The sequence below is a fragment of the Microtus oregoni genome, unplaced genomic scaffold (assembly GCF_018167655.1).
Source record: "Microtus oregoni isolate MIOR12 unplaced genomic scaffold, Mior012 000015F_ref0000493, whole genome shotgun sequence".
NCBI lineage: Eukaryota > Metazoa > Chordata > Mammalia > Rodentia > Cricetidae > Microtus > Microtus oregoni.
In genome coordinates, this window is record NW_024543074.1 from 23,095,086 (window position 1) to 23,108,673 (window position 13,588).

Below are 13,588 nucleotides of genomic sequence, written 5' to 3' on the forward strand. Positions count from 1 at the left end.
TATGTTTGGACTAGAGATTTTATTTTAGAAGTATAAAGGATGGAGGCGTAATATATTTGGCATTTTTAATTTAGGTTTGTTTTATTTAAGTTTAATGTTAATTCCATGCTGTGTTTCAGTAAGAACAATACAGATGCTGCATCTGTGGCTCCAGTCAGACATCCAGTAGTACAAATTAGCTTCAAGTTACACATACTGAACAAAAGAGGTTGAGCGAGCGGAAGAGGAGGAAGAGGGAAGGAGGCTAAGGAGCGAGGGGAAAGGAAGAGAGTTGAACACGCATGCAGGCTTCCATACCACCTTCAATGCTAACCTGCTTCAGAGGGGGAGGAGTCGGCAAGAATGAGCAGCCACGGATTGTTGAACTGTTACCAGCACCATGCCTTTCAGCAACACTTCAGCAGAGTTCCAAACACATTTGACAGCAAAACCATTATAACAAACTCCCCCAAAACATCTCAAGCTAATATCCAATTAAGTTTAAACATTGGTATAAAATTCAATTTAAACAATTAAAAAAGGAAAAATGACAGCACATATGCGCCTCTATCATGTGATTAATCTTTCTTAGATGCATCACCTAGAAGTCTAATGGCTTTCAAATGTCATTTCCATTTCTATTGATGATCTTGCCCGTGTGGCTGGAGACAATACAGTAATGCTGAAAAAGCCTCTATGCAGTCCTGTTAGTGTCGTAAAGAACCTAAAAGCTGGGACCAGTAAAATCCACAGAAATTCACTCTTGCCTTTAAGAACTTCTGAAAACTGTTTGTTTGTTTGTTTGTTTAAAAAAAGGGGGGAGGGGAGAAAAAAAAAGAGGAAGAAAGAAAAACAACAGGGCAGGAACCTAAATTCTGAGACCAAATGTGAAAGTCAAATTTGGTGGTTCTCAGTGACAATGGGGAACTTCCAAGGGGAGGGTGGGGAGGGAGGGTGATCAGAGATGTGTTCTCTTGTTGGCTTTAGTACGTCTCACTGATTTTCATCTTCCACATCCTGCAGCGCTTCTTTATTCTGCTCTTCACCTGTAAGGAACAAGGCACAATTACTTCACACTGTCACACACTCTAATGGTCAAGCTAAAGGTTCATAGTTTCACTACAACTGTTAGCAAACATGGGCAGGCAGAGATCTTCTAACCTCACATCTGAGGGGCTTAAACCAAGAGCTGCCAACCACCAACCAGTCCTGAAACAGTCAAGTGTTAGAGGGTGATAAAATTAAAACTTTTAAAGGCAAAGAAATCAAATGTCTCTGTTAAATAAGCTCTTCAAGAATACACAGCAGAAAGAATACTCTTAAATGAACTTCAGGCCTTTGTGTGTTTCTTGGGCCAAATACTCTTTTCTTTCTCAATAACCTTGCCTCTTCAAAAAGCAACAGCATTTTGCTTTTTATCTAGGGAGGCGGGGAGTAAGAGGAGGGGCCATCTACCCACAAGCAATCCTTCTAGGGAATAAAAGCGAGCACGACCACAGTGGTTCTATGGTGTCTGGGAAGATGTACTACTGTGCTGGGCTATTTCTCTGTATGGTGGCCAAATAGGCCACACAGTGGAGTCTTTTCTTCAGAGTAAACCACTCGGTCACTGAGGTTATTACAGAAGGGCATTTGGGCCAGCTCTCAGGCTATTTCTCTTTACTCTTTGGACATGACAATTAGCCTGCCAAGTTTCAACTGCACTATGGCATGCAAGAGAAAGTCAAGTTTATTCACTGGAGGATCACCTACCTACTTATAAGCATTAATCAAGTCAGCCATAGTTAAGGAAACATGCAAAGCTTTTGTTAAAAAATGATTCAACTGATAAAAATTATATTTTGTTGTATATTTTAATATGGAGAATTACAAAAAAAAAATATATAACCACTCAATTAACCAGAAGGTAGGGTGTATAGCATGTACTTAGCATGCATAAGGCTCTACGTCCAATCCCTAGCAACACATAAAAATAAGAATACACAACCACACAGTTAACTGCTACTAAACCAATTTTGAAAGTGCTACCAAACAATTAAAAAAAAAAGCACCTAACAATAGAAATGGCTTAGATAGCATTTATACTAAGATCAACTTTTAAACAGTCTGATGCACCACCACAGCAGTAAGCATCAAGTAAAGAGCTACAAACATTCTTGTAAGGAAATCTGACATTGACATGTGATTAACAAGTCAGGTCTTTATAACAGCACAAAGGTTCAAGGCCTTGAGACACTGTCTCAAAAATAGAAGTTACTTAAAGCACATGGAGGATTTAACTTGTAAGATAGAAAAGACGGGCGGGCGGTGGTGGCGCACACCTTTAATCCGAGCACTCGGGAGCAGAGGCAGGCGGATCTCTGTGAGTTCGAGGCCAGCCTGGTCTACAGAGGTAGTTTCAGGACAGGCTCCAAAGCTACAGAGAAACCCTGTCTTGAAAAATCAAAGATAGAAAAGACATGCAAAAACAAACATATCCATCTCCTAGGAAAGAATGGAGGGAAGCTAACTCTCCAGAGGAGTACATCCAAGCTTAGGAGCTTGCATGTTTTCTCTCATTTGCAACAGGAACAAGTGGCAAGTATGCTAAGAGACCACAGGAACACACACAAGCAACTTGCAGACATGGCAAGAGTCTCAGCCACAAGTCATGAAAGTCACTGCATATATAAGGCACACCCAAGTAGACAAGGCAGGTAGCAGGCCACGGCTGTCTCCAGACTTAGCACCTGAGAACATAATAGGGTGAGTCTCTAAGGACAGGTGGAAACAGGCAAGCATCATCAGTGAGAACCAAACTAAAAGCAGAGCTCCCTGCACCACAGCAATGACTTACAAAGTAGTTTTAAAGGAAGAAGAGTTGGGTTTTCCTTTAGGAATCTACAGTCAAGAAGAGAGGGAGGGAGAGCAATCAGATGAAAGCACATTACAGAAAAACAAACCACAACAGGACAAAGGAAACATCCCAGGAGTCAGCTCTGGTCTTTCTACATGAATAAACTCAAGAATTAACCTGTCCAGTTGTTCCCTTTACTCCTAAGAAACCTCTGGAGGCTTATAAATTGGGGAAGGGCCCACAGATATTTTTTTTTTTTTTTTTTTTTTTTGCTTAGAGGAAGAAAAGGAGCAAGTAGAGCAAACACATTTCCTCTATGAAACAGTCATTCTTGCAGTGTGACCTCACTAAAGAATCGCTGTTGGGGGCTGGAGAGATGGCTCAGAGGTTGAGAGCATTGCCTGCTCTTCCAGGAGTCCTGAGTTCAATTCCCAGCAACCACTTGTGGTTCACAGCCATCTGTGATGGGGTCTGGTGCCCTCTTCTGGCCTTCAGGCATACACGCAGACAGAATATTGTACACATAATAAATTAAAAAAAAAAAAGAATCGCTGTGCTTCATAATGTACTGCAGCATGCACATGTGCGTACACACACACACACACACACACATTTTTTAAAGGAATTATCTCACTGGGCTGATGAGACAGCTCAGCACTTAACGCTGGCTGTTCTTGCAGGACACAGGTTCAGTTCTCAGCACCCATGTGGTGGCTCATAGCCATGTGTAACTCAAGTTCCCAGTGATCTGACACCCTCTTTTGGCCTCTGCAGGTACCAGGCAGGCAAGTAAGCATGTAGTACACACACATACACACAGGCAAAACACTCATAAAATAAAACAAAAAAATTATATCCCAATAAATTAGACCAGTCATTAGGATACGCTACAGGAAAAAGACACAAAAGAAGTAAAACATACACATCATTAGATGTCCTCAATTCAAACATTTAATGATGCTAATTTTCATGACCAGCAGTAAAATAAAAGGGCTCTAACTTTAGCCAGCTTTAATCCCAGCATTTGAGGGGAGGCAAAGGTAGGTGGATCTCTGAGTTCCAGGCCAGCCAAGGAAACCCTGCCTTGAAATAAAAATTCAACAAAAAGTGCTTGAACTTAAATTGAATGCTAGAAAACTGCTAATCCCTCAACAGAAGTATTTCCACATGTACACCCTCAGAACAACTGAAGAACTGTCTGTAAAATTGTAAACATGAGCTGAGCGGTGGTGGCGCACGCCTTTAATCCCAGCAATCGGGAGGCAGGGGCAGGCGAATCTCTCTGAGTTTGTGATCAGCCTGATCTACAAGAGCTAGTTCAAGGACAGGCTCCAAAGCTAGAGGAAATCCCCTGTCTCAAAATAAATAAATAAATAAAGTAAAAGTGCTTGCTACACAAGCATAAAAAGACCACATAATGTGGCAGATGGGTCTCTGCAGATGTTGGGGAGCCACACTAGACAATTGACACACACACGGTGGATGGTACCTCTGGCCTCCACACATAAGAATAAACAATTTTTTGGACCTAGTAAAATGGCCCAGATTAAGATGACATATTGTTGTGCAAGCCTGACGATGGGATAATCCTCAGAACCCAAGTAAAGGTGGAGAGAGCTAGGTGTGGTGGCACACACACAGGCAGGTTGATCTGAGATCAAGGCCAGCCTGGTCTACACAGAGAAACCAGAAACACACCGCACCCACCCCCCAGAAGTTGGAAAGAAACTCCACAAAATTATCTTCAGACTTCCATGTGTATGTACTCCATGCACATGCATGCGCAAACACACAAAAATGAAGTTTAAGTAAATTGAATTTAAATCTGTATAAATTATATTTCATTCATTTATGGGCGGAGGGAAGAGCAGGGTTTTACTATGTAATCCTCACTGGCCTGGAATTCACTAGCAGACCAAGATGGCCTCCAAATCAAAGATCTGCCCACCTCTGCCTCTTGAGTGCTGGGATTAAAGGCAAGTGGCTACATTACTTTTATTGATGTTGGTTTATCATGATAAAGAGCTACAGCAGAATTGTAAAATACAAACTTGGCAAACTTCGCAACTTATTGTATGTAATGATGTAGCTCAGGTAGGCCTCAAATTTATTACATATAGGAAAGTTCTCTACCAACTAAAGATCTTAAAAGGCATTTTAAAGATTGGCAAGATGACTCAGTGGGTATGAGTTCAACAGAGATGGCTCAATGGTTAAGAGCCACCTGCTCTTCCAGAGGTCCCGAGTTCAATTCCCAGGAACCTTACATGGTAGCTCATAACCATCTGTAATGAGATCTGGCGCCCTCTTCTGGCCTGCAGGCACACATGCAGACAGAACACTGTATATATAATAAATCTTGTTAAAGCATTTAACCCCATTCTAAATACCAATATCCACATGAAAGCTGGGCACAGCTGCAATTGCTACAATATGGGAGCTCAATGGTCAGCCAGGCTAACCACAACGGTGAGCTTTGGATTCAAAGAGACCTTGTCTCAAACAGTAAGGTAGAAAGGGATTTAAGACATCCCACATCATGCTATGCCTCCACATGTGCCTAAGTACCAACACTAACATGGGTGCACATAGTCCCACACACACATATATACTTTTTTTTTTTTTTGTATTTTTTGTTTGAGACCAGGTTTCTCTGTATAGCCCTGACTGTCCTAGCTAGACTTGCTCTGGAGACCAGGCTGCCCTTGAAATTAGAGATCCACCTACGCTCCCAGTGCACCACCACTCTGGTGGCTCTATCAAGATGGTAGGAAAAGTGTAGGAAGTTCCTATCATGTATCTCATTACAACACTTGTCTTGTAATACATAAATACTTGATTACTTAGTGAGCTTTTAAAAGCCGAACTAACCAAGTTCTCATATTAGCACCACAAGCTAAAGTCAAAAATCAAATCAACTTTGCCAGAGAAAGGAAATGGGTAACATTCATAACCCATGCATTTCCAAGGTCAATACAAAGCATGTCAACCAACCAGAAACTGTAGTTAGAAGTAAGCTATTAAATATAAGCTTCTATCTGAGTAACACACTTAACATGACTATGATTAAAACAGAAAAACTAGATGGGTGGTGGTGCTCTTAATCCTAGCAACCGAGAGGCAGAGGCAGGGGATCTCTGTGAGTTGGAGGACAGCTGGTCTACAAAGTGAGTTCCAATAGCCAGGATTACACAGAGGAACCTTGTCTCGAAAAACCAAACAAACAAAAGCAAAATTACAGATAAACTCTGAGATGGGAGATAATTCATTGGTTGGGGGAGTGCTTATTGCTCTTGGAGATTCTATTCCCATTATTAATTTAGCACTGGATATGCATGAGAAGTTTACACATGCATGCTAACAAAACACTTCTCATTAAAAAAAAAAAAAAAGCAATCTTAAGGTTGGAAAAATGACCACTCACTGATTGCTCTTCCAGAGGTCCCAAGTTTAGTTCCCAGCACCCCCATGATTGCTCACACCTGTCTGACCACTTCTGGCCACTCAAGGCACCAGACACACATGTGCAGCAAAACACCCATACACATAAAACAACTGTTTAATAATGAATAAATCTTATTTTACCTAACACTTTTGTGTCCAATCCCCTACACTAACTTTATAAAATTACCTCATAATATTCAGTAGTTTTCTCATCAACCCCAGATAAAACTGATCTTTGTCTAGACACTAATGGCCCAGGCCTTTAATCCCAGCACTTGGGAGGCAGAGGCAGGCAGATCTCTAAGAGTTTGAGGCCAGACTGGTCTACATAGCTAGTCCTAGGACACCCATGGCTACACAAAAGAAACCCTGTCTCAAAAAATTACAATACCAAACAAAAAAATCTTTGGAGAATGAAGTACAGCTAAGTGTTAGAACATGTGTTTAATTAACATGCATAAGGGTCTGGAGTCTACCTACACACAGAGGCACACACACCTTATCAACAAATAAAACTTCAACTATTATATTTGAAGTTAAAATTTACACGTGCATTCCCCCAAACAGCAATTACTTCCCCCAAATAGTAACTTTGCAAATGAAAACCCAATACCAGACAATACCAGAACTCTTAAGCATGGACCTAGGGACAGATCATTTTATTTCTCGTAGAACCCTAGAGGAAAATAGTTGCTTTTTAGTGAAAAAGATTTCTATGCAGAGACTATGGTATGGCCAGAGGTGAAGTATGTAGCTGGTTCACACAGACCTGAGGTTTGAAGAAAAACCCATGCAGGGTTGTTTCATTAATACATACTAATGCCACAGAGTTTTATAAACCCCTACCGCCCACTCTCAAGTGAATTGCAAGAAGATAAAAGGAAATGATGGGGGCTAGATGTCTCAGTGGCTAAGAGAACTAACTACCTGCTCTTCCAAAGGACCCAGGTTCAATTCCCAGCATCCACATGGAGGCTTACAAACATCTGTTACTCCTGTTCTAGGGGATTCATCATTGCCTCTGGTCTCTGACATTCATGTGGTTAACAGACATGTAGGCAAAACGTTCAAACACATATTAAACAATATAGGTTTAAAAAATAGAAAGGAGGGGCTGGAGAGATGGCTCAGAGGTTGAGAGCATTGCCTACTCTTCCAAAGGTCCTGAGTTCGGTTCCCAGCAACCGCATGGTGGCTCACAACCATCCGTAATGGGGTCTAGTGCCCTCCTCTGGCCTGCAGGCATACACACAGACAGAATATTGTATACATAATAAATAAGTAAATAAATAAATAAATAAATAAAAAATAGAAAGGAAATGGTTTCCAGTCATTTCTTCCTTACACTGATTATAGCATACTAACAAGTCATTTTTAGAGACAAAACTTTTACAATTTTGAATATTGGCATAATATTTCTACACATGTATGAAACTGTCAAACCAGCCCTTTACTTCTTTATCAAGGGTCAAAATGGCACTTGGGCATCATTCCCTATAGAAAGAATAAACTTTAATTACTGCAGACAGGCTATGAGAACCAAAAAAGTTCTTTCTTAGAAGAGGCAACCACCCAAAGAAAAACATCTGGGCTTGCTCACCATCGCCCTGCATGTCTGAGGTCCAAAGCGTCAGGTTATCACGTAGCAGCTGCATGATAAGCGTAGAGTCCTTATAGCTTTCTTCACTCAGCGTGTCCAGTTCTGCAATAGCGTCATCAAAAGCTGCTTTTGCCAACCTGAAATGAATATACCGTCCGTCAGTACTCAATTAACAATAAAGATAGCAACAATGGGCTACTCTCAGTTACTCTAGCAGTCCCACTAATTATAAAGGTAACACAGACAAATGCTGAAAGATAACTTCGAATAAAAATATGAAAGACTTGGTATTTTTGTTCAGCTTACTTTTAACTTAAATAAAAAAATTTTTAAAAAATGTGTATCTAGAATTTGGTATGAATGTAACTGAAGGTCAGATGACAAACCTGTCACGGCTGCCTCTCTCCCTCCATCACATAGATCCCAAGGACCAAACTCAGGCTAATCACGCTTGATAACAAGCATCCCTACCTTCGCAAGCATCTCAAGAGATGTTCGTGCTGCTTTTGAATGTCTTCCTATACAAACCAAGCCTAGTCAAGGGTGTTAACAAACAATGGAGGCAAGATCTAGTCCCATGCCACCTGGGTGACACGGTAAGACTGCAGTTTAAAGCAATTACAAAATGGCCTCAGCCTTTCGGCGTTATGATTACAAGCCTACACCACCTTACCCAACTAAGGAATTAATTCTTTAAAAAAAAAATGGGGGGAGGGGGTCGCTAGAGGGATGACTCAGAGGTTGAGAGCACTGGCTGCTCTTCCAGAGGTCCTGAGTTCGATTCCCAGCAACCACATGGTGGCTCACAACCATCTGTAATGAGATCTGGTGCCCTCTTCTGGTGTGCATGCATACATGCAGACAGAATACCATATACATAACAAATAAATAAATCTTAAAAAAAAAAAAAGATACCTCTCCTGCCCACGAGGAGTTGCTTTTTGTTTGTTTGTTTTTTCTTTGGATTTTTCAAGACAGGGTTTCTCTGTATTGCCCTGTCTGTCCTTGAACTCAACTCGTTCTGTAGACCAGGCTGGCCTCAAACTTCAGCAGATACACCTGCCTCTGCCTCCCCAGTGCTGGGATTAAAGGTCATCACCACCCAGCCAAGATTTACTGTTTTATTTTAAAGTTTTATTTTATGTATATGAGTGCTCTACTGACTTTAGGCCAGAAGAGGGCATCAGATGGTTGTGAGTCACCATGTGGTTGCTGGGAACTGAACTCAGAATCTCAGGAAGAGCAGCCAATGCTCTAAACCGCTGAGCCACCTCTCTAGCTGGAAGATTTATTATTTTTGACTATATGTAGTTGTATTTAAATGTTCAAGAGTACAGGTATCAGATGAGGCTTGAAGACATCAGATAGATCCCCTGGAGCTAGGTCATAAGCACTTGTGATCTCTTCATGTGGGTACTGGAAATAAACTCAGGTACTCTAGAAATACATAGGGAGCCATCCCTCTAGCCCCAAGGCACTAACTATTAATACAATTGTTTTTTTTTTCCTTGGGCGGGGAGTCGAGACAGGGTTTTTCTGTGGCTTTGGAGCCTGTCCTGGAACTAGCCCTTGTAGACCAGGCTGGCCTTGAACTCATAGAAATCCACCTGCCCCTGCCTCCAGAATGCTGGGATTAAGGGTGTGCGCGATGATCTCCCGGCTTCTTGATACAATGTGTATGAACTATTACAAACAGACTAGACTGTGAAAATAATCCATGGAGTCCACCCTAAAACTCCACCAAAATACATGTGTGATAAAGATATTTTCCTGCCAGGCAATGGTAGTACACACCTTTAATCCCAGAGGCAGTAGGATCTCTTTTGAGTTTGAGGCCAGCTTGGTCTGTACAGAGCGAGTTCCAAGGACAGCCAGGGTACACAGAGAAACCCTGCCTGAAAAACTCAAAAAGGTTCAAATATCTTTGAATAAGACAAATGTAGTATATACCTACAATGGATACAATTAAGAATACCACACCCCAACCCAAAGGAAAAGAAGACTGTTTTGTTCAGTGTCTCAAGTAACCCTGGCTGGCTTTGGATGTCTAGCTGCCCGGCTTCCTCTTCTAGAGTGCTGGAATCACAGGGATGCATCTCCACACCCTGCTTTTGAAAGAGGGGCAAAGAGACGGGCGATGGTGGCGCACGCCTTTAATCCCAGCGCTCGGGAGGCAGAGATAGGCGGATCTCTGTGAGTTCGAGACCAGCCTGGTCTACAGAGCTAGTTCCAGGACAGGCTCCAAAGCCACAGAGAAACCCTATCTCGAAAAACCAAAAAAAAAAAAAAAAAAAAAAAAGAGGGGCAAAGAGACAGGATTTCACACTATAACCCAGGCTGGCTTCAACTTGCACTCATCCTCCTGCCTCAGTCTCCTTATAGGCATAAGTCACTGCCTCTGGATAAAAGTTCTATCTGTAGGCATTGTTACCAAGAAATTAATACAGCAAACAAAAAAGGATAGAAATAATTCTACTTATATAAGACGCCAAGAACAAGCAAACTCGGGTTACTCGGGTTAGAAGAGACTGGGGAATGGAGTTACTACTTTAAGCTTAGTTTGGGTGAAGTGATAAAAATCTTTTGAAATGGTTAGTACTGATGGTTATAAAAAATTGTGAGCATATTAAATTCTACTCAATTATATACATGAAAATGGTTACATTGAATTCTTTGAAGTATACATGTTTACCAGTACAATACTTTATTTGCATCCATGATTTCAAAACTAGAAACAAATTGATATAAAAATCAGAGAAAAGGAGGCTGGAGAAATGGCTCAGTGGCTAAGTGTATTTACTGCCTTCCAGAGGATTTCCAAGTTCAATTTCCAGTACCCACAATTGTGCCCATCATAGTAGAAAGAGAATTAATTCCAAGTTGTCCTCTGACCTTCATCTGCCATGTTATAGACACATGTATACGCATACACACCAAAAAGTGCAGAAATTTTAGTGTGACAGTTTCACAAATACCAATGATAATTGTTAAAATTATAATTTAAAAAATGTTCATGTAAGGAGGTGGTGGCACATGCCTTTAATCCCAGCACTTGGGAGGCAGACGCAGGTGGACCTCTTTGAGTTCTAGGACAGCCTGGTTTACACATAACAAGTTCCAGGACAGCCAAGGTTATATAGGAAAACTCTTATCTCGAAAACCAAAAGCAAAAAATAGCAAAAAGTTCACCAAGAATATTAAAAGCATTCCCAGGGAAGTGAGGTGGTAAATGTCTATAATCCCTAACAATTGGAAGAATGACACATGAGAACTGAATGTTCAAAGCGAGGCTAAGCCAGATACCTGGTACCAAGACCCTGTTATAAGACTGAACGAATGCTAATACATAAAAATTAAGCCAACAGACTCCTGTGACAGCCTAAACAGAAGGTAGCTCCTCTGGAACCTTTGCACTTCACACTGGGAACTTGGTTCCTCCATTACTTACCTGCAGGCACGGTCAGGGGAATTAAGAATTTCATAGTAGAATACGGAAAAGTTGAGAGCAAGACCTAAACGAATGGGGTGCGTTGGAGGAAGTTCTGTCATGGCAATGTCACTAGCAGCTTTGTAAGCCACAAGGCTGTTTTCTGCGGCCTCCTTCCTGTCATTTCCTGTGGCAAACTCAGCCAGATACCTGTGGTAGTCCCCTTTCCTACAACACAACAGCAAATAAAATCCCAATTAGAAACTCCTTAGAGAATGACAATTTTCTCTACCACATTATACACAACAAAATACAGTTTAATGATTAACATATATTTTTAGAAACTTTAAAAACAATGTCAGAATCCATCAGCTTGGCTCATCTCTTCTTTCCTTAATAAGGATTTCATATTTAAAATTATTGAGAAACTTTCACAGAAGACAACTAAAGCAAGCAAAAATCACCTAACTAGTATAAAAATGTTTCCAAAGAACCACAAATTCATTAATCACAATACACATTTGCTGTTGTCACTGCAGTGCCAGGACACCTGAAGCCCTGAGCACAATGTGCCCCTACTATTCCTGAGCTATGCCCTTGTAATTTCTCCACAGATAGTTAAGATTACACTGTGAACTTCGCAGCTTTAGCTAAAGAGGAAACCACAAAAGCAAAAACCCCAGGCAGGGTGTGGTGACATATAATCTTAGGAAGCTGCTAGAAAAAGATTATTTGGGCCAGGCAGTAGTGGCACAGGCCTTTAATCCCAGCACTCAGGAGGCAGAGCCAGGAGGATCTGTGTGAGTTCAAGGTCAGCATGGTCTACAGAGCATGGTTCTACCCTTTGCCCAAAAAGAAAGAGAAAAAGAGAGGGAGGAAGGGAGAGAGAAGAGAGAGAGGAAGGAAGGAAGGAAGGAAGGATGGATTACTCTAAAACTGAGGTCAACCTGATGACTGAGTTCCAGACCAGCCAGAGCTGCCCAGACAGACCTTGTTCTCAGAATAAGCTTGGGATGGTGGCACACACCTTAACCCCAGGAGGCGGATGTAGGGCGATATCTGAATTCTAGGCTAGTATGGTCTACCATCTTGACTTCCAAGCCAGTCAAGTATATAAACAATGGGGTGAGAGTGGCAACGACGACCAAAAGTTAGGTATTTTGTACAATAGTCTGGCAATCTCAAATGCAACAATATATTAATTCTTCATCACTACAGTATTTGTAACTAATTAAACTTTAGGTTTTGGTAACTAACCCTCCAATATTCAACTACTTTAAATCAAAGCTGAAAATCCACATTTAAAAAGTTATGGTTCTAAGGCTAACTTTAAATCTCACATTTTTCCCTTCTAGTATAGAACCTACATTTTATAATAGAAAACCTTGGACTCGCCAGTGTTAGCTGCTGGAATGAGGTGTTTGTCCAGTACATCCAGAATGTCACAACAGATTAATTTGAGCTCAGTTTCAACCTAGGGAGGGAAAACATCAGATTAAGTTTGGCAATTCCAAAATCTTGTTATACGAAGTTTAATCTGAAGAGCCCAGTCTTAAACAGAACATCTTATCTGTTTCCAAACTCTTTTCCCAAACCTTAAGTTGGCAGAAAACTACTCAGAGTATAGAAAGTCTCTTGCTTTTTAAACCATGCACATACAACTCACAGTTCCCCTAAAGAATCACCAGTGAGTAATCCACATTCTTTCTAAATGTTAGACACTTACATGAATTAATTTCCATTATAAGGTACCAACTATAAAGGTTACTCTTGGTTGTTTACTTGACTACACTTGGAAGCAACTAAAACCAAAGCAGTTGGGCAGGCCTGGGAGGGATTTTTCTTGGTATGATAATTTGAGTTGGGAGACCCACCCTAAATTCAGATCATGTGAGGGGGCAGCTCACATAAAAGGACAAGGAAGAAGGAAGTGCTTTCTCAGCTCACTCTCATTGGCAAGTTCATCTATCCTGAGCCATTCCCTCTCTAGTGCTAGCACCTACACTAGGAAATTCCAAAAGGGACCGAAAACTAGCAGTTCTAGGACCTCCCAGAGGCTCAAGCACCAGTTTGGGAATGCTAAGACATCCAGTCTTGTGGACTCAAGGACTTCTGAACCCTTGGCCATTCTGTCAGGAGACAATATCAGACTACTCAAGGTCATAGCCTGCAAATAGCTCTTTAAGAAGTCATAAATGTTGTATATATACGCATTTATTTATTTGAAGGATACAGCATTTGCCCAAAGGCCATCAACTTAAAAGAACTTTAAAAAAAACAATGGGAGAGTGAAATGGAGTAT

General features: G+C 41.1%; 1 protein-coding gene across 2 annotated transcripts in view; it reads right to left on the minus strand.

Annotated features, from left to right (window-relative positions):
* The window catches only part of Ywhae (tyrosine 3-monooxygenase/tryptophan 5-monooxygenase activation protein epsilon), a 36,396-nt gene continuing 22,808 nt past the window's right edge, over window positions 1-13,588 (minus strand). The window contains exons 3-7 of one of the 2 annotated variants that reach the window (XM_041665159.1): window positions 12,654-12,760; window positions 11,308-11,514; window positions 7,860-7,996; window positions 2,816-2,859; window positions 1-1,025 (exon numbers count right to left, since the gene is read on the minus strand). In XM_041665159.1, coding sequence (XP_041521093.1) covers window positions 2,852-2,859; window positions 7,860-7,996; window positions 11,308-11,514; window positions 12,654-12,760 — 459 coding nt within the window. In that variant the 3' untranslated portion in view covers window positions 1-1,025; window positions 2,816-2,851. The remainder of the gene's footprint in view (window positions 1,026-2,815; window positions 2,860-7,859; window positions 7,997-11,307; window positions 11,515-12,653; window positions 12,761-13,588) is intronic. The other variant, XM_041665158.1, reaches the window with a different exon arrangement.